At 42.0% G+C, this 26,384-nt stretch overlaps 1 protein-coding gene across 1 annotated transcript in view; it reads left to right on the plus strand.

Annotated features, from left to right (window-relative positions):
• The window catches only part of PTPRM (protein tyrosine phosphatase receptor type M), a 650,464-nt gene that overhangs the window by 549,497 nt on the left and 74,583 nt on the right, over window positions 1–26,384 (plus strand). Inside the window, exons 18-19 of the mRNA XM_008159881.3 lie at window positions 13,477–13,564; window positions 24,401–24,477. Coding sequence (XP_008158103.2) covers window positions 13,477–13,564; window positions 24,401–24,477 — 165 coding nt within the window. The remainder of the gene's footprint in view (window positions 1–13,476; window positions 13,565–24,400; window positions 24,478–26,384) is intronic.

The raw sequence follows: 26,384 nt of genomic DNA on the forward strand, positions 1-26,384 counted from the left end.
AGAGTCAACATAATTAGCCATTAAGAAATGCAAATTAAGACTGCAATGAGTTATCATTACACAAATATTAGAACACTAAAGTAAAAAATAAGGGCAATAGTCAATTCTGGTGAGAATTCAGAGACACTGGATTGCTCATAAATTGCTGGTAAAAATGTAAAATGTAGAGCCACTCCCACTCTGGAAAATAGTTTGGAAGTTTCTTTAAAAACTAAACATGCATTTATTGTATAATCTGGCAATCACACTCCCCAGCTGTTTTCCCAGAGAAATGAAAATGTCCATCCCTCCCCCCATAAAAGAGCATAGAACTATTCAAATGCATTGTACCTAATTCCATTTCCTGATTTCAATACTGTACTACAATTATGTATTATTGGTAACCATTGTGGAAAACTGAAGAGAACATGGAATCTCTCAGTACTATCTTTGCAGCTTCCTATGAACCTATAATGTTTTAAAATAAAAAGTTTTTTTTAAGTTATTCCTCAGTATAATTTAAAATTCATTCTAAACATATTGGTTACCAATGGTCCTTAACTCATTGAGATAATAAATATTGTAAGGTGGTGGTAATAATCATAAGATTGACATCCTACCTAATAAAATAGTAATATGCAAATTGACCCCAACTCTGCTACACCCCATAAGCCATGCCCTTGAGCCACGCCCACAAGCCAATCAGAGAAAGTATGCAAATTAACCCAACCAAGATGGCTACAGCCACAGAGAAAGTAGGAGGGAGGTTTGGGTTTCCAAGATGATAGAAGAAGCTAAGCTTTCCCCTGCACTGGCCAGCCTAAGCCTCCACTCAAGGCTACAAAGTTTCAGTTATAGAAGGTAAACATCCAAACAGAAATGGCTGCTGGCCATGGAGTGAGCAGGAGTCTTGGCTCTGCTCCAAGATACAAAGTTTCAATTGTAGAAGGTAAATAAATTCCAGATACCAGGGCCTTTGCTTGGGTCGCCAGGGGGCGTGGCTGGCCTGCAAACCACCACAGGCCCCTCACTCAGGCCACCCCATGCCCCAAGGGAACCCCCACTCTGATCCGGGATACCCTTCAGGGCAAACCAGCTGGCCCCCACCCGTGCACCAGGCCTCTATCCTAGCTAATAAAAGAGTAATATGCAGATTGACCATCACTCCAACACACAATATGGATGCCCCCATGTGGTCAAAGATCCTGCCCCCATGTGGACACAAGATGGCTACCACAAGATAGCCAGCACAGGGGGGCAGTTGGGAGGGACAAGGCCTTCAAGGGAGGGCAGTTGAGAGGGACCAGACCTGCAAGGGCGGGCAGTTGGAGGCGATCAACCCTGCAGGGGAGGGCAGTTAGGGGTGACCAGGCCGGCATTGGAGGGAAGTTGGGGGCAAACAGGCTGGTAGGGGAGCAGTTAGACATCAATCAGGCTGGCATTGGAGTGGTTAGGGGGTGATCAGGCTGGCAGGCAGAAGCGGTTAGGGGCAATCAGGAAGGCAGGCAGGCGAGCAGTTGGGAGCCAGCAGTCCTGGATTGTGAAAGGGATGTCTGACTGCCCGTTTAGGCCTGATCCCACTGGTCCAGATTGGAGAGGGTGCAGGCTGGGCTGAGGGACACCCCCCACCCCCATGCACAAATTTCGTGCACTGGGCCTCTGGTATATTTATAAATATGCTGGAATCATTTATCTGAGCATAAGTTGCAGCTATAACAGGAAAATAATTGAAGGATTCATGTCTGTCAAGACATCAATGCAATCAATATTATAAATAAATTACAGATATGCAATAGTGTGTAATAGTATTTAGCATAGGTAGAATATTATTTAGAATCTATATTTAGAGTAATCTTTAGAAGGAAGCAAGTATGTTGTGCTTATGTTAATGTCATCTATTGTTAATATTATCTGTTGTTATAAATACTTCTGAACTGATAGCTTATTGTGTTTTCACGAAAAGAATTCATATGTAATCAAAATCTTTTGTGCCAAAGTTTTTTCCTTATTATACTTCTTGGCAAAAATTCACATCTCCTTTCAGGAATTTTCTTTGCTGAAACAACAGGCTCAGGACATTGTGTGAAAGTTCATTCTGTTATGATAGAGCTGGTAATATAGGTCCTCCAAGGGCACTGGGTCTTTGTTGTTTGCATTCGAAAACTGACCCTGAAGTTTACTTTAATTTACTTTCAACTCTCTTGCCTGGTCTAAAATGTTTTAAGGCAGTGCGTCTAATAGCATCTTATTTTAGTTTAGTCCCAAACCTTGTAATTCTAAATAAAAAATTGAACCATGTGCCCTCAAGGTTTTAATCTAATATCTGGTTCCTTGAATTAGGGCCAACTCTTCATTTTTTAAAGTATCAGCAGATTCTAAATACAAGTTTGGGCTATTTCCTTTTAGCATCTGACCTTCATTCACTTAAACTAATTGTTATTCTTTCATCAGATTGTGATTGTAAAAAACAACAACAAAAACTATACTATAGAACATGAGAGGAATTTTTTAAACTCTATGAGTAGAGTGCACTCCATATAAAATGTGCCTTTTTGTTATTCTCCCTCAATCATGACAGCAATTTATTTAAAACGAGATACAATCCTATCATTTTTTAAAACCCTCTTTAAGAACCAGGTCCTAAGTACCGCCATGCTCTTCTTCCCTCTTCTGTAACCTGTGTTGTGAGCCAAGACTGATGATGAATTCAGAGTTCTCCCCAAGTAGACTATGCAAACAACTGGTGATGCCCAGTGATCCACTATCAAGGAATAAACAGCACTGAATTACAGGGAGAGAAAGCGATCGCCTGTCTGCTTAGTTCTTTCAGGCCTTTGGTTCATCAGTGAGTCTTGGTTTGGCTTTGGAATGTCTTTTGCATCCCTCTCACCCAGCAAAGAAGAGGCTTTGGACTCAGAACATAGCCAAGCAGTATAGCTGGGCTGGAATTAATACCATTGTTTTGTTTTTTATTTACCTTTTCTATTACCTTTACTGTGGAAAATATTTTGGCTTTCCATTTTCTATAGTGATATGAAATTTCATTTCCAAATAAATGTATTTAAATGCACAATAGTTAAATTTAAATCCCTAGACAAAATAAAGGGAAACGGTAAGAGGCTGTAGGAATTGAGAGGGTGGTACACAAGTGGTAAAATTTGGGAAGAACTTGTGTATTGCTGCTGGCACCTCAGTCATTTTTACTTGCCTTTGAGATTCTTGTTTCCTCTTTTCCTTCACCTACTTGCAACTTCCCAGTCCAAAAATATCTTAATAAGGTGGTAACAGTTTATAGGGAGCACACTCAAATGAATAAGGCATTCCACCCAAGTAACAAGATGATTTTAACCAATAGTGCTCGATCTGTTTTGATGGGTGAGTTAGTCCTTTTAGGACTCTCCACGGGGGCTGTGAGTAGCTCTGTTTCTCTGAAGGAGTGATCATCGGCAACTCTTAAAATGTCCACGGTGCCAAGATTTCTGCTCTGTGCTGGGTGGAGGCTCATGGTTTTGATTCTGTTCAGAATTTCCTCCTCATGCCTGGAGACTAAGGTTAAGAGCCTAGACTTTTCTCTATGGACCTCTGAAGTGAAGTGATAGTGTCCAAAACCTTCAATAGAAATGTAAGCATCAGTCAATAAAGGAGATCAGCTGTGACTCTAATTTCATTGTGGGTCTAATTTTCCATAAAAATGTTTGCTTTTAAGAGTAGAAATTGAACTTTCTGACACAGTAAGTGGAGATGCAATATTCTTCACTAAGCTGTTTGAAAAGTATCTCTAACCTTGATGTCCAAATTTATAAAATAATTCTTCCTTCTGAATTTTTATCTTTAATCATCATGACTTAGTTCTGGGAATTATGCTGATAGATTTTATAAATCGATGTCAAAAAGAGTGTCACAAATCTCTCATTAAAATTCCTTTTTCTGGTACACTTATTCATTTCCAAGTCATGTCTAAAAATGTATTCTTGGATTTTCAATCACATTTGATGGAACTTACGTACTGTGATTTCTGAGGTAAAGACATTTTAAAACCCACAGCTCTCCAAGAAATACCTTGGAAAGGATGTTTGATTTTTCAAGAGAGGGGCAAGAACAAAACAACAATAACCCCACTTCTAAACACTAGGTAGAATCAGTAGAGGGAAAATATAGAGCCAGAGAGGAAAAATTGACAGGGATTATTGCCAAGGAAACAGTGACAAACATGGCAGCCAAGTCAGTAGGATGTATTGTCATCAAAGTCTCAAGCTTTCATATGAGAATGAGAACAGTACTTGCTGGTCCTGAGGAGCACTTTACGGTGCACTATGTGGCTGCACAAGTTCCGCCCCCCAGTCCTGTGACAGCCTTGTTGTCAGCAGGGAGACTTGCTACGTGTTCAAATAGGTATGTGGCAGGTGACCAGGTGTGTTTCTTTCTTTTTCTTTTTTAATCCTCACCCAAAGGACATAACTTTTTTTTTATAGGAAGAGAGAGAGAGAAACATCAATGTGAGAGTGAAACATTGATTGGTTGCCTCCCCCACATGCCCTGACTGGAAACTGAGCCCATGACCTAGGTATGTGCCCTGACTGGAATGGAACCAGTGACCTTTTGGTGTATAGGAAGACGCTCCAACCAACTGAGCCACACTGGCCAGAGTTCCCAGGTGTGTTTTTGAAAGCTCTGGGAGAAGTGTGTACACTGGAGGGCAGTGAAGCAACCAGGTAGAAAGCTATTACAATAATGATAAGTAGGAACTCAACTATTCTGGCTGCTCTCCAAAGGAAAGGAGCAGCTATATTTCTGCAAAAACATCCATTTGTTCTCTAGATGCTTTAGGGAAGCCTTTTTCCATGGAGGGACTCCTGCTCATCTCTACATATCTGGGCACATTTAGCACAAGCTCACTGACAAATCACTCTTCCAAAGCAGATGCAGAAGTGGAGGAAATTACAGTCCTTGAGTGGTACTAACATCTCAAACCCTGGCAATATCTGCATCTGAGGGGAAATGAACATTACTATCTCTCTGAAATGTAGGTGGCAATCCTGGAGGTAGGACTCAAACCCAGAGTAATTTAGAGAAACTGCAAAGCAATTGAATCAGATATTTTCACTGCCTTTCAAATAGAGCAGTCCTCTTTTTATGCCATTTGTGACAAGTTGCTCATTAACATCACTATTTTGACACTGTGGCCTTCTTGGAGTTGTCTGGGTAATGCAGTAATAAAGGGCAGGTCCAAGTTCCAGCCGCTTTACAAAATTGGTTAATCTGGCGATGTACACCATGATCATGAGATGGGCAATGCCCAACCCCAAAAAGTAAACTTCAACCAAGTTTTATATAATGAATGTGAACACTGCGTCAGCCTTGCAGTCCAGCCCGCCTCTGCCCATCCTCGCTGCATAATGAGCAGCAGGGGCTGTCGGGACGAGTGTGCACATGACGCCTTGGAGTTTCAAACTGAGCAAAATGCTTCTTGTGATGGGCCCTTGTAACCCCCCTTCAGGGGCAAGTGCCAAGGAACCAAGGACTCCCCAAAACTCTCAGCAGCCTCTGCAGCATTAGTGGGTGAGAACTTTGCCACATGTAGGAAGACAGAGATGTCCAGCCCTGAGAAGGCATCCTAAACACGAGGAGGCTGGGCCCTGCTGGAATTGGGGAATCTTTGTCATCAAGCTCTCTTTTAGGGAACAGAGGTGAGAGGAATGCAGGCCAGGAAAGGGTTGAGTATCCCTGAGCAGCCACTCTCCTCGACCAGAATTCACCCCAATTATATCAAAATAGCCCCCCTTTAAAAGCCACCTTACTGTGCATCAGTCTCAATAACTCAGAATATGGGTCTTGTCCAAGGAAAGCTCAGCATCAGGCAATGCTCCGGGTGACCATCTTCATCACTTTTTCTTCCATCACTCGGGTAAAGAATGTTTTTTTTTTCCTCTCTGGCCACGTGGTCATGGTTTGCAGACGTTTCTGCTTTGTACACTTGAGGGATATGTCATATCATTACGAGAGCTTACTACTACAGTGATTCTGCAGGTGAAAAAAGGGGGCTTTGAAATTGGGAAAATGTAAAGAAAAGCAGGTGGATTGAGGGTCCCTCCAGGGTTCACAGGTCTTCTCATCCCCAGGAAAATCACTATGCAGACAGTAACTGAGCAGGCATATTCTATTAAATGTGGAAACCAGAAATGCTTGGTGGCTTATGACCCATGGCAAGGGTGATCTCAGAATGCTGTGTGCATGATGCAATACAGTGGGCACAAAGCCATGTGCTCTAGGCCAGCTTTGTGGCCAAATTAGAGGAGCACTAAGTTCAGGTCCCAGCTCTCCTGCTTACAGTCTGCATCATCTCAGGCCAGCCATTCCTGCCTCTGATCTGAAATCTCCAAATCTATGTGATAGGAATAAAAAACCTTATGTGATAAAGCTTCAAAAAACCCATAAGTATATATTACTAAAGAGGAAGAATATGATATTGCTGTGAAAAGTCATTCATTCTGAGTAATATTCAACAGAATATAAAACATGTTCTAAATCTCAGACAAACATGGGGGGTGTTTCTGGACGCAAAAACATCATATAATATTTTTAGACTGCAAACCTCAGTTCAGTCATCAAAAGAGAAAGAAATGTTAGGTAAAGGAAGGCAGTGTGACAACTATTGCTGAAGTCATCATCTGCCTGGATCCTGCAAAACAGAAATATTCTGCAAAATTTGGAGCTGGATTAAATTGCAATAAAATGTGACCATTTGAAAAGCTTAATGGATTAGCAACTTTTTAAAAATATCATAATATTGCTCAGCAGGCATGGCTCAGTGGTTGAGCGTCAACCTATGAACTAAGAGGTCAAAGTTCAATTCCCAGTCAGGGCACATGCCCAGTTGCGAACTCGATCCCTAGTAGGGGTTGTACAGGAGGCAGCTGATCAATGATTCTCTCTCATCATTGATGTTTCTATCTCTCCCTCTTCCTTCCCCTCTGAAATCAATAAGAATATAAAAAAATAAATATATCAGAATATCCCATTTAGATTTTAATAAAAACAATACAGTTTGTGTATCTTCAGCCTTGTTTTTGCCCAGTCCCCACTTCTTTGGCCCTTAAAGCATCGCACGCTCTGTGTGACTGCCTCCTCCCAGGACATTGGCTACTGACAGTGACTGGTGACCACTGCTGCCCCTGGGCCTGAGCTTTTGGGGCCACCTCCCCATGGGCACGCCACTCTGTGGCCCGCCAGGCCATGTGAGACGTCTTCAGTTGTTTTAGTACGACAGCAATAAGTAGTTGATATGGACCTAATAAAATGCAGCGCTTGGAAGAACCAAAGAAGGATGAGCAGAAAACAAAGACAGTTCAGAGGCTTTGCATGCCCCAGTGAGTTCATCTTCCTTCTTTCCGGGTGAAGATTCAGTCTTTTTCCGTGCACAGTTTTATTCATATGAGAAAGGGAGGGAAAATTGCATTTCAGGAGCTTCTCTAACTTGACCCTGCACGGCCTGAAAGCACACAGCACGTTGCGTTCAGCCTTGACCTGCATCCTTGTCTTCCTGGCCGCTTCTCTGTTGCATAGAATCGTTTTCTCATTTTTTTAATATCTGGGAGCTGTGGCGTTTTTTAACAGACTGCATCGTTTTGGAGTAATGTTCTCTTGAGGTGGGCAACTGAGATGTATAATTATATGCTGTGGAAAATGACGGTGGTAGGAGGAATGGGGGAGGAGGTTATTGAATCACGAAAAACATGTTTTCTGTGCAGAAAAAAATGACTGTGTGCAGGATGTTCGATTTCCTTCTGCTCTGTGCCCGTGGAGAGCAGCATCCTGAAGCGGAGCAGTCATTGGTATTCACTGGAGCTTGCCTGGTTTCATTTTTATTGTTTCAGAGACTTATTGCTCTTTCAGAGTTGTTCCCGGGTTTGCTGCCTTTGCTCAGTATGGATGAGCTAAAGTAGTCCGAGGAAACACTTTAATTACATGTTAAGTAGAATCAAACCATAAGTATATTTATGAAAATTCTAGCAGAAGGTACAGTGCGACCATTAGCTCAAATCCCCAAAATACATAAAGTGGTTTTTTTTTAATAATAAAAGTCCATAGTTGGTGTGTTAAATTGTATTTGCATATTAAAAATCTGCCCTAAACACTAAATATTGCCTAACTGTGCATATTGGGTTTAAAACCCATCCCATACACAGTGTGCTGGGAGCGTGGGCCATCCTGGTCTGTCTCCCCAGCTTGTCCTTGTGCGGCGGCTCCCAGATGGGGAGTCAGCAGCTGCTGTGGGGTGGCCTCAGCCATGCTTCTCTCAGTCACCTCCGCGCTGGCTCTCACGGGGCCTCTTTTTCAAAGTCACGCCTGTGCGTTGTTTGAATTTGATTTCAGTGAACCTGCTCATACCTTTGTCAAGCAAAAACTGAGAAATTAAGACGGAGTTAGAGGTTGTACTTACCAGTAAACTTGAACATGAAAGTTAGTTTGGGGCGGAGGGCACTGTAAGGGCAGATCAGCAGAGTATCCCCCAGTGGCCAGAAGCCGGCGTTGGCACATGCTCGGGAATCAGCCCTCTGATGCCTTTTGGGAGCAGGGTTCTCGCTTTCTCAGGAAGAGGATTCAAAACCGGGTTGGCTTTCCTTCCAAAACATGTGATAGGACCAGCCCTTCTCTAGATACCATGTAAGTGACGTGGCAATAAATTTATTTCCCAAGAAAACTGGTTCAGAGTAGAATTCTTTTCAAAGCATTCAGTAATTCAGTGTCCATAGTTTTAAAGGAACAGAGATAACTTTTTGGTTTTCTTGAAGATGAAAATAATAGCTAAAGAAGCTTTTGTTCTTGCCCAAAGAAAAAAATGCACAGGATAAAATCACATAAATGTGTGTTGATTTGCCCAATTCATTAAAAGATATTCAAAAGCTAAAAAGGATGTGAAATAGGACCTAGTAGGCTGATTGCCTAACAAAATTACCTAATTTTCCTCAGGCATATATTGCATGTGGGTTTATCTCATGGTCTACCAAAAAAAAAAAAAAATTATCATAAGGAGGTGGGTCACAGGGTAGCCAGAGAAGGCTCCATCTCTTCAGGGTCTCGGGAGGGTAGGGTGGAGGAAGTGCCTGGCTGCATCTGGGGTCGCCCCAGACAGGAAGCAGAGTTCCACAGCACTGATGAGCCGCCTTCCTGTCCTGATGATCGTTCTTGCTCAGAATTCCCAGGCCAGGAACGCCACCAGGGGTTCACAGTGCTAAAGACCCGCATGTCACGTCACAGCTTCTCTGCATGCCTAGGGGTTCTAGAGCTACAGGTAAAGTTTTTTTTCCTAACTAGGTATGTAAACAGTTAACTTTGTAGTAGTTCAGGCATAAGGGGGAATCTAAAGTCTAAGGTAAATATTTTCTCAGATGCTTTAAAAATATGCTAACAAAAATTCATAGCATTTAAAGCTGGGTCCACCTTTGAAAAAAAAAAAGTTCATCTCCATATCAAAAGGAAACAAAAGCCAAGTTGCAGGATTCAGAAGTTCATTTTTCCTCTCCCTGGGCTCCCCATAGGCATATTACTTATTTTGCAAGCCAAGGACAAAGAAACATGGGCTTGACAATGCAAATGTTTTTATGGGGAGATTGGCCAATATAATTGGAAGCAGAGCTGTTCCAGACAATGAAAGACCAGGTCATGATATCTGCAGGGAGAGGATGGATGGCACTAGTTGTCTGATCTTTTCTTGGCAGCTTTTTCTAATGGTTTGTTTTGCTTTTGTTTAAGAAAAAAAAATACATTATGCCACTTAAACTGATTCACATAATTCCTGGGCAGGAAGCTGGGGATGCTCATGGCAAGAACTGCCCCTTCTGCTTGCCCTCCTGCTGTGGCTTCCCTGCAGTGATCACGTTATCTTATGAGAGAAGAAATTTCCCTATTTTGAAAAAGTGATCAACAGTTCAACAAAGTTCACTGGACATCTTTTATATTTCTTGTCACAAAGCTTCAAGGAGATGAGGTGGAAAGTGATCGTTAGCTATATGTTTCTAAGAAGGTTTAACACTGCTTTCCCCTTCAAACTCCTTGTCAGGGTCGGGGTGGTGCAGGAAGAGCAGTGGATTAAAAGTCAGAATATGTTGAGTCTGACCCAGGTTGGCCTGTTGGCTGGTTGTGGTCTGTCCGCCTGTCATATCCTCATGTAAAGTGAGGAGGCAGTCCCTCTGTGCCTGGCTGCTCGTGAGGATTAATTGAGTAGATGGACTGGTTCATTCTGCAAGCACTTACTGGTGCTCACCATAGCTAGTGCTGGAGATAGACGGCACTTGGGCCCCACCCTTATGAAAACATGCCAGGAGCTACAGGTAGTGCCCAAATGTAAGGAGATTGGTTATCATTTCATTGTTGATGTATGTCTGTTTCCTGATTATCAGTTAAATGAAAACAATCAAATTAAAATAGCTGTTTTTAAAAACCAGGGCTTTTAGAAGCCCTGTGATTACCACAGATGCTAAAGAAACACAGCTGTGATGTGAGCACAGTCTACCACAGGAGAGCATCTGCGTGTGACTTGTGGCTTTGCCTCAGGTGACCTAAGAGCATTTTCTCTACTAGTTTAACACGTGCCTTTTTCCCTAATTCATCACTACCCTCCCTCCCCAAAACACACACCGAGATACTGTTAACTGGTGGCCAGGGATCTGCAGGAAGATGTGATTTCCCTCAAAGTCACTGACCTTTCTCATCTTTCTACAAAAAGACAAAATTTGAAAACTTTTAGATGGATGGGAAAGACTGAGGGAGACAAAATTGGTAATTACATCATGACAAGCTCAAAGTAGAATTAAATTGTTATAAGGGAAGTTAAATAATAGTTATTACTCAACTGTGAAATAGTCATTCATGGAATAACAAAGACACTATTCAGAAAGAGAGCATAAATTTAAAATCCCTGAAGCAATTTTTAAATGCATATTTCATAGCAGAATAAAAGTTAAATTTTTTAATAAATCCCCTGATGACATCATGGTCTTGTTCTAGATGAAATTAACTCGTGCTTTAATGCTAGTATTTCTATTTACTTATTAGTAACCTGGAAAAGTTTTACTTGTATTTGTCTTGTATTATACAGAATTTTACCCTTCAGTTAGCAATGGGTGGTGTGGATCTACTAATATAGCTATAGGTATATAGTAGATGGAATCCTGGTATGCCCCCGTGCTTTTTTCTAAATGATAAATATAGTGTAAAACCTATTACGCTAATAAGGTAATTTATGATGATCATGACTAAGGTACTCTAAATTAAGATGGCAGTTTAAAACTCTAACTCTCACGTTTGTGGTGTTAGCTTTTCGCTCTTACACGATATAAAGGGTGTGCCCTGCTGTTCTGTTGTGGGGAAGTACTGGTCCCAGGGACAGTGCTCTTTCCCAGCCAACCTCTGAGGAGGGCTCAGTTCCACGGAGACAGCAGTATTATACAGCAGGTCACAAACTGGGCCCCAACCGCGGCCGAATAAAATCTGCAAACTGTGCATATTCAGGTTTTCCCAGCATTCAAACCCCTCACACACTTACACCACAGAAATAAGACCTTATTTTGAGATCAAAGCCACACAGACTGTCACCAAAGCACCAAGTTGCTCAGCATGGATGGAACTGGAGAGCGTTATGCTAAGCGAAATAAGCCAGTCAGAGAAAGATAAATATCATATGATCTCACTCATATGTGGAATATAGTGAACAACATAAACTGATGAACTAAAATAGATCAGAGTCATAGAAGCATCAAACAGACCATCCAACCTCAGGGGAAAGACTGGGGACAAGGGGAGTGTGAGAGATCAACCAAAGGACTTGTATGCATGCATATAAGCATAACCCATTGACACAGACAGTACGGGGGTGAGGGCATGTGCTGGGGGGGGGGTGGAAATAGTGGGAAGAGGTCAATGGGGAAAAAATAATTCATATGTAATACTTTAAACAATAAAAAAATTTTAAAAACACCAAGTTGCTCGGTCATTTAATAACTAATGACTGGATTCTTGCTGTGAGACAGAGGCTCTGTGCAAACATAATGATGACCATACAGTCCCTGTCCTCAGGGAGTCCACAGCCGAATGTGCTGAGCACCATCCACCAAGTGGTCAGGTCTGGGTGACATGCAGGTGGGCAGGGCTCACTGTGGGGTCTGTGAGAAGGTGAGTCCTCCCTAACACAGCAGTACTAGAGAGCAGTTGAATAAGGTATAACTGGACTCATAAAAAGGAATAATAACCACAGACTAATCACTAACTATTGGTAATTGGTGGAAATAGCCATGGTGGTCAAACACCATAGGTGGGATGGAGATTAGGGAGTAAAAAAGAGCTTCAGCCCGGCCTCAGTGGCTCTGTGGTTGAGTGCCGACCTATAAACCAGGAGGTCACGGTTCGATTTCTGGTCAGGACACATGCTTCAGTTGCGGTCCCATCCCCAGTACAGGGCATGTAGGAGGTAGCCAATCAATGATTCTCTCTCATCATTGATGTTTCTATCTCTCTATCCCTCTCCCTCTCTGAAATCAACACAAATATTTTTTTTAAAAGAGCTTCAGTTCGAAGGAGAGTGTTTGGGAAGCCATCTGGGGCATGTTAGAGGATGTGAGTTCCGGGGCCTGACACATTCCAGAATGGCGCTCATTTATCTGCTCTGTCTTCATGTCTTCTTCCTTCTCTCCTTTCCCAGTTGGTGCCAAGAAGTATAAGAATAGCTCGAGGCAAAGACAGGAAATCAGTTTTACTAAATGCTGCTTGCTACCATCTTTCTTCTCATTACCTCCTTATATAGTTGACCACATGAAGGTAAAATGAGTGTGGGCTGGAGTGGAAATAAAAGTCCCAGATGTTTCTTTCACTTGTCAACTGACAGCAGAGGACATTTTTATTATAACTTGAACAGAAAAAAAGAAATATATATATATATGACTAATAACACGAAGATTAAAGACCCTGGGTATAATAATACCAAATCCTTAAATAAATGGACATCTAAGCTCTAGCAGAATTTATTAAAGAATTTTAGCCTTGACGTCATGATGTCTCAGCTTACCTACTTTCACAGTCTTAACCAAAAATAACCTTCTTTCAGTTAGAAATTGGGAAGAAAAACAATATTTTTATATCTCTTAGGAGAATATTGGAAAATGGTAATGTAATTCAGAAGTTGAGAAAAATGTTCCACTTTTCTGTATCAAATATTAAAGTAGAATAGAGATGAACACACAACTATTTTTAATGGATTGTACCAATCAATTGTGGGATCATCCTATAGCCCCCATTTGTGTTTGTAACATTTAACTAAAAGAAAACAAGAAGCTAAATGAAATGTTTAAGATATAAAATGCTTTCATCAATTATCTCATTCGCGTGAACATTCTTTTTCCTTCTGAACCCTCGCACATTTTTTAAGACCATCCTCTGTCATTGAAACCCTGTGTTTACTGCGCCACATTGTAATTCCTGGTGTCACTTTTCTCTTTCTTCCAGAGCTTCTTTGAAGGGCAGTCCGCGCCATGGGACTCTGCTAAGAAAGATGAGAACAGAATGAAGAACAGATATGGGAATATCATTGCATGTAAGTATTGACGGTGTAATTGTGCTGGGCTGTAACTTCCTCCCGCGTCTGCGAAGATTGACCAGCAGCCTCCAGCAGCGAGAATTTACAGTGCAATTACTGCTCCATCCTGCTGGGACGCTGGCGTCGTGTTCATATTAAAGGAAGGGAAAACTACCTAAATACCCCAACTATGTCAGTGTGTCTTGCTATGGGGCTAGTTTCACTGTTAGATTTAAGGTTTGGGTAACATCGGTAATGTTCAAATGCTGGGAAAGAAAATGCGTTTTAGGAGTAAACATAACAGTCCTAATGTTACCCAGCTGCTACGTGGGAATGACTAGAAATAATGATGCCCCAGCGCGCCTTGCTGCCAGGAGCTCCGAGTTCTCCGCAAGCATTAACTCATTAATCCTCGGGACACTTGGGTTAGGTAGGTCAGTAATGGCCCCATTTTAAGGACAGGAAACTGAAATGCAGAAGTTAAATGATAGTCCCCATATCACAACACTCATTAGCCAAAGAGCTAGGATTGTATCTCAGAAATTCCCAGTTCCTGTGGAACTGAATGTTACCAATCCATAATGCCCTGGACGGTTTTTAAATTGAGCCCAACCTCATTAATGTTCCGTAACGATGCTGGGACATGTGGTAGATTGATGAGCCTCCCTCTCCCAGGGCTGAAGCCATCCATCCCCTGCATTAAACTGCTCTAAATCACACCGTCTGCACCAAGTGTGCACAAGGTACTCACAGAATTAGTACTATTTCTAAATAGACATAAATAAAAACAAAAAAAAGCAGGAATAGACCCAGAGAGCATCTAGCTCCTCGTGTCTTATTACTTACAAAAGAACAAACTTGAAAGGTTTAGATAGTCCAGGGGAGCAATATATTAGCTCTATTGATTATGAAAGTGCAATTAAGCTTTATTTGCCTGTGTTCACATTGCTTAGTAGGACTGTAGAGATTCGGTGGCAGCACAGGCCAATGGAATTTTCTGGGACTGTGGAAATGGCCTGTCTGTGCTCTCCCGTGCAGTCGCCACTCGCCACGTGAGCACTTGAAATGTGGCTGGTGCAACTGAGGAACTCCTCTCTCAGCATCTTTCCAGGTTCAGCCCAGTGTTGTTAGCCATAGTCATCAGGCTGCACATTACATCCCTAGAATTACCCGTCCCCATAACTGTGACTTTGTACCCTTGACCAACATCTCCCTATTCTACCCCCCTCCACCCCCAGGCCCTGGTAACCACTGTTCTGCTCTCTGCTTCTGTGTATTCTTTTTAGATGCCACAAATAAGTGAGATCCTGCGCTTGTTCTTTTTGTTTCAAATGGTTATCTTTTTTTCTAGTGTCTGTTTTCTAAAGTCCCTTTAGAGCTGTCTGTGGTCATGAATATGATTCCAGGTAAGGCTCTGTGCTGGCATGTCCTGAGATAGCAGTCAGACCACCTGCCGAACCATTATGCATACTTCTAAAATAGGGGATCCAAATACTTAGATACTACTGTTAACCCATCCCAGCTAACTAGGGTGAGTTCAATACCACATATGGCTGCCGAAATACCACTACTGTTGGCTTAAATACCAGAACTGTCGGGTGCCAGCCCTTGCCCACTCTCCATGCTAGACCTCGCAGGCTGAGTTATTCACTAAGGACGTATCGCATTCGGGTGTGAGCTTCCCAGGTGAATCTGATGAAGCCACTGCAGTGCCTAGGGCCACTCTGAGAACCATCATTTGGAACTGTTCCATCTGAGACTTGTCTGTGTGTCTTTAGTTGTGGCAGTGTAAAATCATCTTCAGAATTGTTAGGGTTGTGGAAGGATTTGAGGAATAAAAAGAATCAAAGTATGTATCTAAATCATGCTTGTCTATATACCATATTGGCTGTTTCTTTCAGTCATAGAGAAGAGCACTATTACCGCCTCCCACACAGGCACACACACAAAAGTATGTAATTGTGGGAAGATGATTTCATTAACTGGGGAGCCTGCTTCAGAGCACCTAGGCCTTGGGAATAATACCACTAACTAGGATGAGCAATGGGAGGATTCAGTCAACGTATCTTAGAGATTCTCATTAGTGCTTTTCTGAGGATATAAGAAGTACTAGTAATGATCACATTCATTGTTTTGCAAACGTGTTTGAATCTAAAATGCTTTTAATGATGCTTAAAAACTGTTTATTGGCTTTTGCTCTTAAGTAAGTTAAACTTTTGCTTATTTACACTATAAATGTGCTGAGCTAGCCCTTTACAAATGCAAACTAATACCCAGTCCACCATTAGTACACCACACACATAAGCATAGCCCTCCTGATACTCCCTTAATTATAATTAAGTCGGAGCTTAAGACGTATATCAAATCTCCCAGCTAATGGCAGCCCCTCACATCTAGGGATCCTCTTTTCTGGGGGCAGGCAATTAGAGGTCATAGCCAGAACCTGCAGGCCCTTCCCAGGCTCCCTCCCACTTCCTGTGGTCCAGTCAACAAAGACACATTGATCTGACATGTGCCAGGCTCCATGCCAAGCCAAAGGAATACTTTCAGCAGATATTTATTGAGTGCTTGTTACATGCCAGGCACTATCCTAGGTGTCAAAGAGAGAGCAGGAAACAAAACAGAATTTTTCATCCACATAGCACTCAACATGCGTGTGGGGCAGACAGAGAAACAACCCCTAAGTAACCTGTATAATGTGTATATTAGAAAGTGAGACATTTAACAAAAATATAGCCTTGTGGTCAATGCAGTCCCTGAGAGGAGAAGATGCAGGCAGTACCTGGTGCAAGGGAGGAAGGGATCCGGTCCAGGCAGAGACCCAAGGAGGTGGTTCGGCCTCAGCTCGGTGTCGGGGGCAACAAGGAGCCATCATGTCACTGGAGCCTAGTGAGCTTGACCGAAGGGAGAGGTGGGAGGTAGGAAGTGTGAAGATGCTGGGTGACCGCAGTGAGCCCCAACAGACACAGCCCCCCGCCCCCCACCCTCAGGAAACTGCCATTCCCGCGGGTGAGAGGAGAAAATTAAATGATTTTACAAATGAACTAAGTGATTATACAAATAAGTGAAATAAAGGGCCACAAAGAGAGGTACATGGTACTGTGAAACCCCATGGTGGGGGGTAGACTTGTTCAGGAGGTGCGAGAAGGCTTCCCTGAGGACGTGGAATGAAGACCACTTCTACTGAGAGCAGACCAGATCCTTCGCATGAGGGAACCATTGTGTTTGAGGAACGGAAGGAAGGCCAGGTGGTGGCTGGAGCTGGGAGGGGTGAGAGTGGGTGGGTGGCCAGAGAGCGAGGGAAGCCGATGTCAGACCTGCAGGGCCTTCTAGGGGAGATTAGGGATTTTCATCTTATGATAAGAATATGGAAAACCTCATTAAAGGATATTTTTAGGAGAAGGGGTGAGGTTTGTTAATTAAATTTGCCTTTGGAAAATTTAACCTAACTATAATGTAAAATAATTAAATGGAAGGGGACACTAGTTAAGAGATCCAGTAACCGAGGCAGGAAGCAATGATAACGTGGACTAGAAAGAAGAGAAGTAGATGGATTCAAGAGACATAATTGGTCAAACTGAATGGATAGCATGTAGGGTAAGGAAGTCAAGAGTCAGAGGTGACTCCTGTGTTCCTGGCTTGCAGGAGGATGGATGGGTGGGTGGATAGAAGGACAGTTGGGTGGATGGACAGATTGAAGGACGACTGTTTACTCAGATGGAGGGGAGATCAGATGGGCATGATGTTGGTGGCAGCAGGGAAAACGTATTAGTTGAATCTGGGGACATATTGAGATGCCTTTGAAACATTTAGATGAAATGCCAAGTAGGTTGTTATATAAACTGCTCTGAAACCCCAAAGAGAAACGTCTGAGCGTAAATACAAATTAATGAATCTTGGGTATTCAGGTGGAAGTTGAAGCCATTGTCATGGAAAGATTATGTGTGGAGGAGCATGGAGGGCATTGAGAGTCTAGAGGGGCTTTAATGATGAGAAATACTCAGACAAAACCATCTAACCCGTACAAAGGAGCACTGCGCCATGGAGCAAAGGGCATGCCAGTGTCCTGCCAGAGATGTAGTGCAGAGAAGACTGTGATGTAGCCACTTGAGCAGATAGTTCATGAACATAGCAGAAGCTGCTATGAATGGAGTGGGTGAAAGTTGAGAAGGCCAGTGAGTGAAGATAAGACAGAGAGGATAGACAACTTTATGAAGGGGAAGAGAGGGGGTGCCTTCTGAGCTTGGTCTCCATTTTGATTGGGTTACCCATGCCCTTCTATCTATTTTCCCGGCTAATTGTGACATAGCCAGGAAGAGAGTGAAAGCTGTGACCCAGTCTGTCCACCTCATTCTCTCAACCAATCTTGAGGGCCCCTGCTGAAGACCACTCTTCCAGGGTTTTATTTTAATAGCCACGTGCTTCTCTCTGCTACATGAGTGACTCCTACAGTGTCACTTTTGAGGACTCTACCCCTGTCATGGCCTGGCTTTGCTATAAAGGCAGGTGAAGGGAGAAGCAGGGAACTAGAGTTTAGTTACATAAGAATGAGCAGGGAGAGCTTTGGGGATGAAAATTCAGGTGGATGAGAGTGAGGGAGAAACAGATTGATTGCTACACCGGGTTTAAGAAGGCAAAATGCAAATCTAGAAAAATCAGGCAAAATAAAAGTTAGGGGTCCTGCCAATATTCTGAAAAATAATGAATTAGAATCCCTGAAAATGTCTAAGTAAAAAAAAAGAAACAAGGCAAGATGAAATTAGTAACACCTAAAACCAACAGCAAGACTGAAGCTTAACACTAGCCACCCACTGCTACACTCAGCGTTTCCTTGTTTGCCTCATGCTCAGAACCTTCATGGCCTGAGCACCCAGGTGGGCACAAGCAGGAACACCAGGCTGGAGTCGGGCTCACCCAGGGGTGAGGCACCAGGCACTTCCCGAAGGTACTTGGCTTTTCTGCATCTTGTACCATGAAACCAGTGCAGCAGCAAGAATATAACCACAGGAGGAGCAAAGCCATTATTTGAAGATCAATTATAATTAAAATTAATTTCCAGTCTCCTCTCAGAGGGCAAAGGTTACTTAGATCACTGTGATTCCCATTTACCTTAAATATGTCATCAATATTTAGCAGAAAGAGCAAATTGGTTGGAGGTGAAAGATTATCAATGACATGATCCACTTCTGCGGCTGTAGTAATGTCTAATCACATGCAAGCAAGCCTGTTCCCCATATCTGTTGTGTTTAGTATGAAAATCGTAAAATATTTGAAGCTACTTAGCATGTTTTAAAGGGCATCAGTAACATGTTTCAGGGGCTTAAAGCATAGAGACCTGTTTTACAATAAATATCACATTATCCCACTTCTGTTGTATGAATGCAAACATACAGGCATGCATATCCACAAATACATGCATGAACACACAAATGCATACATGCATATTCATTCATAAATGCATGCATACACACCTGCATATATAAAAACATGCATGCACACTCATTCATTAATACATACACTTGCATGCATAAATACATACATGCATGGTCACATACATGCCAGCAGATTATAATTGTTCATCAGTGAGCAGTGGTTTGTTATACTTTTATTTTTATGCTGAAAGCATCCATTTAATTGTTTTTTTTGCCAAGTTAAGATATACACATCTCCTATTTCCATGATAGAAAAACTTGAGCTATATTAAGCACAGTGTCTGTATCTGACATAAAATGATATCAATTTGGTAACAATATGAATAGTTATCCATTTCCATCAATCTATATTTATATAGCTTAAAATTCTATTTGTAATTTTAACATGTAGTTATTCATCATAGTACTTATTAATTTATATTTACAAATGCTTTTCACAATCTGTAGAGTGCTAGAATTTCTCCCTAGCTGATTATCATTGTATTTATATCATATATAAAAGACTCAAATATTTCAAAAGCTGTAGTTACAGATTTTAAATTGTACTTTCAAGAGTAGTTACTTCATTTTGTGATTAGTAAAACTAAAAAGAACAAGAAACACTTATACTTAGAGATTTCACGGTCTTTGTTAGTTTTTTCCCCTAAATGGGGCTTAACCATGGGTGACCTTGGGCTGCAGAGAGCACTTGACCTCCCTGAAATCACCTCCCTGCACGGCCCAGGAGAGTGGCTGGAGAAAGGCATTTTCCTGAAGGAACTCTCCCTGGCTTTCCTCACCTCCCTCAACGTGGAGGGGCCACTTCACAAAACAAGTGCCTGGGATGCCCCACAACACAAGCCATCTCGGAGCTTGAGGAATTTCATAGCTGATATTTGTTTTGGGAAGAGAGAACCACTGATCTATGTGGCTGCGGTTTGTTATGCTTTATAACAGGTCTTTATGTGCCTGTTTCTTACCCCAAAAATATAATGTTTTCATATAGTAAAGTCTTTTTTGAAATAAATGAGAGGAATGGCAATTTCGGCCTTTAAGCAGATTGTGTCTCAATGTCAGATTTTGTTAACTTTCTTGATGTATAACATTGAGTTATAATTATGACATAAATTTTAGTTGGCTTTTGATCACATTCCAGTCATTCCTGGCTAAATAGGTTCTTTTTTTCCCTAATTATAAATGCCACTCATACACATTAAAGAAAAATTGTGTGGTAATGAAAACTTGGGGAAAATTACCCAGAACCTCACCAATAAAATTCAAACCCAGCTAACTTTCTGTTTTCTGTTTCCTTCAAGTCTCTTTTTGTTCTATGCCTTGAAGTTGATGGTTTTATTTTTGTTAAATAAAGATAGGTCTGTTGTTTTCTTTCTGATTATAAAATTAGTATAAACTGTAGAAAATTGAAGTAGTACATAAAATCACAAAAATGGAAGTAAATATCACCCCAAATTTTCCCACCCAGCAGAAAACCTATCCTTTCAGTCATCCCACCATGCATCCCTACACACATGTACAAATTCGTAGAGTTTCATACAGACAGACTCCCTGAGACATGCTGCTGTGTAACCTGCTCTACTCCACTCTACAATAGGCCACAGGGGTCTTTCCAGGTAAAGGCAGAGTAAGCCTTTTTATGATTGCATTACCGTCCATTGTTTTATAAGACCTTGTCATTACTGGTCATTAGTTCCCTGTTGATATCATTGAATGGTTTAAACTAGGTGGGGAGAGAATAAATTCTGGTTTAGAAAAGACGATCTCAGCATGGATTCACTGGAGAGGGAGGAGTCTGGAGACAAGAATGAAATAGTCCAGGTGAAAAATTATCAGGTCTTGAATGAAGTCATTGGCAGTAATGATACAAGCAACAGCTCACTTTTACTTAATTCTTACTATGAACCACACATTTTATCACTGAAAGAAAAAATGCTCCATAAACCTCATTTCAGTAATTCTTAAACATATCTACTAAGTACACATGAATGACATAGGACATCTGTCCCCTAGTAGCAAGCTATAGAGTCACTGCTACCTCCACCTCTATGTCGTCAGGGAAAGGGGACTAGCCCGTCTCAGGAGAGGCTGCCCAACAGAGGGACTCCTGAGGCCTCTCAGACTGCAAGTCCATAAGGTTCCCTTCCCTCCTTTGAAAGATCTGTTTCCTAGGATATCTGGGGTTCGAGGGGAACATGAAGAGGTATTCTGCAAGGGAGGGATGAGAGAGTGGACTCTCAATTTCTTGTGGTAAAATATATGTAATATAAACCTTACCATCCTGAGTATTGTTAGGTGTACATTTCAGTTCATTAATGTACTGATCAGTGATTCAGTTCATTAATGTACTGATCAAGTTCATTAGCATGGTTGTGCAGCCACCACCACCATCCTTCTCCAGAACTTTTCATCTTCCCAAACTGCAACTCTGTGCCCATTAAACAACAACTCACTATCCCCTCCTCCCAGCCCTGCCACCCACCATTCTACTCTCTGTCTCTGTGATTCTGAACACTCTAGGATTTCATATAAGGGGTGATACAGTACTTGTCCTTTTGGGACTGGTTGACTTCACTTAGCATAATGTCCTCCATGTGAACGCTTATTTTTAAACTAGAGGCCCGGTGCACGAAATTCATACACGGCAGGTGGGTCCCTCAGCCCAACCTGCACCCTCTCCAATCTTGGAGCCCTCAGGAGAGCCCTCTACAATCCAGGAGCCCTGATGGCTTAGGCCCACTCCCTGTGGTTCTCTGCTCTCTGTGGGGCCTGGCCGCTCTGTGCCCGCTGCCCAGAGACCCTCCGCGGCCAGGGCGGAACACTTGCCTCGTCGCCACAGTGATGAAACAAGCATTCTGCCAGGCCGCTCACGCTGCCCGCTCTCAGCGGCCGTCCCCCCAGGAATGGGGGACTCCAGCGGGGCTGAGGGGACTGGGCGCCACCATCTTGTGGCTATGGGCACTGCCATCTTTGTGATGGAGTGATGGTTAATTTGCAAATTACCTTTTTATTAGATAGGATAATGAAATATAGGTACAGAAAGTGGTATAAAACATCCATAGAGAGTTTAATAGATTATTGTAAAGCAAACACTCATAAAACCAGAGCAAGACCCTTGCCAACACCCTGGGAGCCCCAGTGAAACTTGCCTGATCACAACTTAGCTGCTCTAAGGGTGGATCTGTGACCATCATGACACCATGTTTGTTAGTGGGGCAGAGTTCAATGCTTTGTGCTCACCGGCTGTGTGTTGGCCAGGACTGCTGCATGTGGCAGTGCAGCCCAGGCTGAGATTGGGCTCAGTGGCCTTGTCAAAGGTGCTCTTGGGGATATTTTTTAATATATTTTGTTTTTTATTTCAGAGAGGAAGGGAGAGGGAAAGAAATAGAAATATCAGTGATGAGAGAGAATCATTAATCAGCTTCCCTCTGCACACTCCACACTGGGGATTGAGCCTGCAACCAGAGCATGTGCCCTGGTCAGGAATTGAAGTGTGACCTCCTGGTTCATAGGTCGATGCTCAACCACTGAGCCATGCCAGCCAGGCCTCTTGGGGATATTTAGAATGGACACTATGTGGTCTCTGACCATAAGAGGTTATAATCTAGTAGAATCAACTTTACAATAAAGAGAAGATACTACTAGGCATATAAAGAGAAATAAAAACAATCTCAGTCTGCTCAGGAAATACTCTGTACACGTATCTTGCTCCATCATCAGAGGAGTAGAGCAATTAAATTTGGAGAAATGGCAGCCAAATTTTTTTTTTTTAAACTGAGGGGTTAACTGACTTAATGGTAGGAGATTATGGGGAAACTCTCTTTCAAAGGTGCTGCTTATGGGAGATGAGAACGCAGTCTTGTCAGAGATTGAAGTCCTTAATGAGAACATTGTGAACAATATGAGAAGCCCAGGGGTGGTAAATCATGGGGAATGGGCGGCATTTATCCCGAAGGTCTAAGAGAAATAAACTGTGGATGGGGATTCTGACAAGGAGGAGCAATAGATCCTAAGACAGCCCTGCTTCTAAAAATTGGGTGCCTGTAAATGCAGGGCCTGCCTTTTAAAAAACTGCCCAGGGAAAGTCGAGGGCTACAGGGAGGTAAACCTAATCTCCCTCCAGAGGAGCTGACTAAAAGCCTGATGTGTGTAGAACGGCCATGATTCAGTTCTATTGTAGCATCCTTCATCCGGAAGGCTCAAGTGGCTTTACCTGAGGAATGCTTATAGCTCCACCCTGGAATAGCTGTGCGTGTGCACCAGCTCTCCTAAAAAATACAAAAGCCACAACAATCCACACATACCCTGTGCCTCACTGGCTCACCTCCCCCACAACACGAGCAATCTATGGACAGGGAGTCTCAGGTTTTAAGCAAAATATAGTAAAGCAGGTCACCATGAGAAAAAATTCTGACTGCATTTGCATCTATTCCTGGGTTACTGTCATCTATTTGGAAGGAAAGATTTCTCTGCTAAAAACAGAATTCATTTAGGAAAATAATTTTTACATCACATATTTTTCACACAATAAAAGTTTCACTTTTATTCATTTAAAAAAAAAACAAATTGGGGGGAAACCAGGTATGTTCCAGGCCTTAATCTCAGGGTCAGGAATAGAAAAGTGAGCAAAAAGGAAAACCTCTGGCCTTATAGGGTTTTTTGAACTTTTCTTTTTAAAATATAGATTTTCAAGGAAATAATTGAGATTTCTCAATGGTATTTGTGGAGAAAATTTTTCATTCAGAAAATAATTTAAATATAGTTGACTAATACCATAAACACAACTCTCCAGTACTTGTGTGCCAGACATCATGCTTGGCACGATGTGTTTTCATTTAATCCTTAAAGTGGCCCAGTTTGAGGCATGTGCTGTCATTCCCTTCTCCAGATGCATTGCTCAGGCTTGCTGGCATAATTGAGTCTCATGTAGTCACATGACTGATGGGGAGAGCCTTGCTCTACCTGCCTATATGCCCTCAGGTGCAGAAGGAGGGCTTAGAGAAATCATGGACGATGACTGAAGTTAGAACCATGTCCTCACCTCCCAGAAGGCTGGGCTGGGGTTTATAACCATCATTTGTCAAGGTGGATGTCATAGGCAACCTTCAAAATCTCAGGGCTTATATGTGATTTAGTGAAGTTACTAAACTTTCAATCCAAGAAAAAAATCCTGTTGTGATTCAGAGGACTCTTATGTAGAAGTTTCAAACTTTCCTCAACTCTACATAATATCCGTAAATGATCAAAGAATAAGTTAATGAGATTTACTGTGAAATGCAAAGAATTGTAAATTCTTACCAGTCTTAATAGCAAAATAGGAAATAAAGCAGCATGGACATTGATGGTCTCCATATAATGTTCTTTTAATCCGGGGCTCTGAGCATCTCAACAGATTGCTTTTGTTAATCGTTTTCCTTTTCCTTTTCAGATGATCATTCCAGGGTGAGGCTGCAGACCTTAGAAGGAGACAACAACTCAGACTACATCAATGGGAATTATATCGATGTATGTACCTTGAAACTGTCAATAAGCCTACCTGTTCTGACACACACCACATGGTGTGCATGCCACTGGACTGGTGGACACCTGTTGGTCCCGTTCCTGAAGCACTCACATCAACATTGCCCCATACACCACAGAACTTTACAGTGAGGGTTTGGCCACTCCTTTTCTCAAATCAGCCTCTTTGCTGGTAACTTCTCTGTAACATGCAGTGCCTTTTTTGCCATCCCATGTCAATGTAGACTCAGAAAATGTTATTTCCATTTTTTGTCAACAACTTCGATTGTTTGACACTTTAAAAAAAATCTGTTTGCATATTAAGAGGACAAAACTCTCTAATTCCTAATTCAATGATTTGCCATCTCTTGTCATCACTGCACTTTTAAGTTGCCTTCAAAGTAGTCTGCAGCTGTTAACCAGGACTTCTGATGCACGCAAGACATGCCCTTAAATATGCAAGCTGTTTAATTATTGAAGACTGCTTCTTTGTTCATTCTGCATCGTGTTAACTTAATGTCTTACATTAGAATAAATTCTTTAGGCGACAGCATATTTTCAGTTGAAAGAATGAATGAAATCAAAAGTAGACTGAAAATCAAGGGAAAGTTGTTGTTACCTCTACAGCCCAAGTTTACATTAAGCAGATTTCAGCCCTCTTACAGTTCCCAAGCCATTCTCTGCTTGGCTGTCACACTATTTCCTCGTCCACCAATACTTCCATGGACAGGTTTTATATATGTATTCTTTTATTTTCTTGGTTGAGTATTACTCAGATGCTATTTAAAGCCCTCGCATTACAATCTCCAGGAGTTACCTAAAAATAACTATAAGAATGTTGTTTTTAGCCCAGCCTGTGTGGCCCAGTGGTTGAGCGTCGGCCTATGAACCAAGAGGTCATGGTTCAATTCCTGGTCAGGGCACAAGCCCAGGTTGGGGGCTTGGTCCCAGGTGAGCAGCATGCAAGAGGCAGCCAATCAGTGATTCTCTCTGAAACAATGGCCATTTTTTAATCCTCATCTAATTGATCTATCAGCATCATGAATGCAATTAATCTCCTTGAAATACTTTCTTCATTGGCTTCCAGGATATAACACTCTCCTGGTCTTCCTACCTCCCTCCCTTATTCATTTGTTGGTTCCTCCCCTTCACCTTGATGTGATGTTGGATGTGTCCAGTTCTTAGACTTTTTCCTCTGCCTCACAATTTAGAAGATGAAGAAACCTCTTCTCTATAACACTCCTTCTTTTGGGGTATTCCAAGGGAATCTTCTTCATACTCCAATTTCAGCTCCTACAATCCCTGAGCACAGGGACAATGTCTTATTCAGCTTTGTATTCCCTGCACATGATTCATGCCCGAAATATTGCAAGCACTTAAGAAGTGTTTGATGAATCTGACTAAAGATGTAAATGTGATCAGATTAGGCATTGTAGTGGAGGTAATTTGAACTAAACTTTAAAAAATGGGTGGGTAGCAATACAGAGGAAGAAAGACATAAAAGTAATGAAACTGCCAGATTAATTAGTTTTAATTTTAACATAGAAAGAGTCAATATTCAGGGCCTCTTTATTCATTTAGTCAATATGATTTTATTGAGCACCTATTACATGTCAGTTACTGTTTTAGATACTGGAGATATAACTGTGAACAACTCATACCAAAACAAAAAGCAAACCTCTGACCTAATGGAGCTGATGAGCTGATTGAGAGAAAGAGCCAATAAATGAAATAAGTCAGTTATTCTGATTGTAGTGTGTGGTGTGTAGAAAATAAAAGCCATAAAGGGGGAATAAGGAGACCAGCAGAGATGGATTGCAATTTTGAGTAGAGCGGCTGGAGTCAGCTCCACTGAGAAAGTACATTTGAGCAAAGGAAAATGAGAGATTGAGCATGTAGATATCTGGGGGAAG

Source organism: Eptesicus fuscus, chromosome 12 (assembly GCF_027574615.1).
Source record: "Eptesicus fuscus isolate TK198812 chromosome 12, DD_ASM_mEF_20220401, whole genome shotgun sequence".
In the NCBI taxonomy this organism is placed as follows: domain Eukaryota; kingdom Metazoa; phylum Chordata; class Mammalia; order Chiroptera; family Vespertilionidae; genus Eptesicus; species Eptesicus fuscus.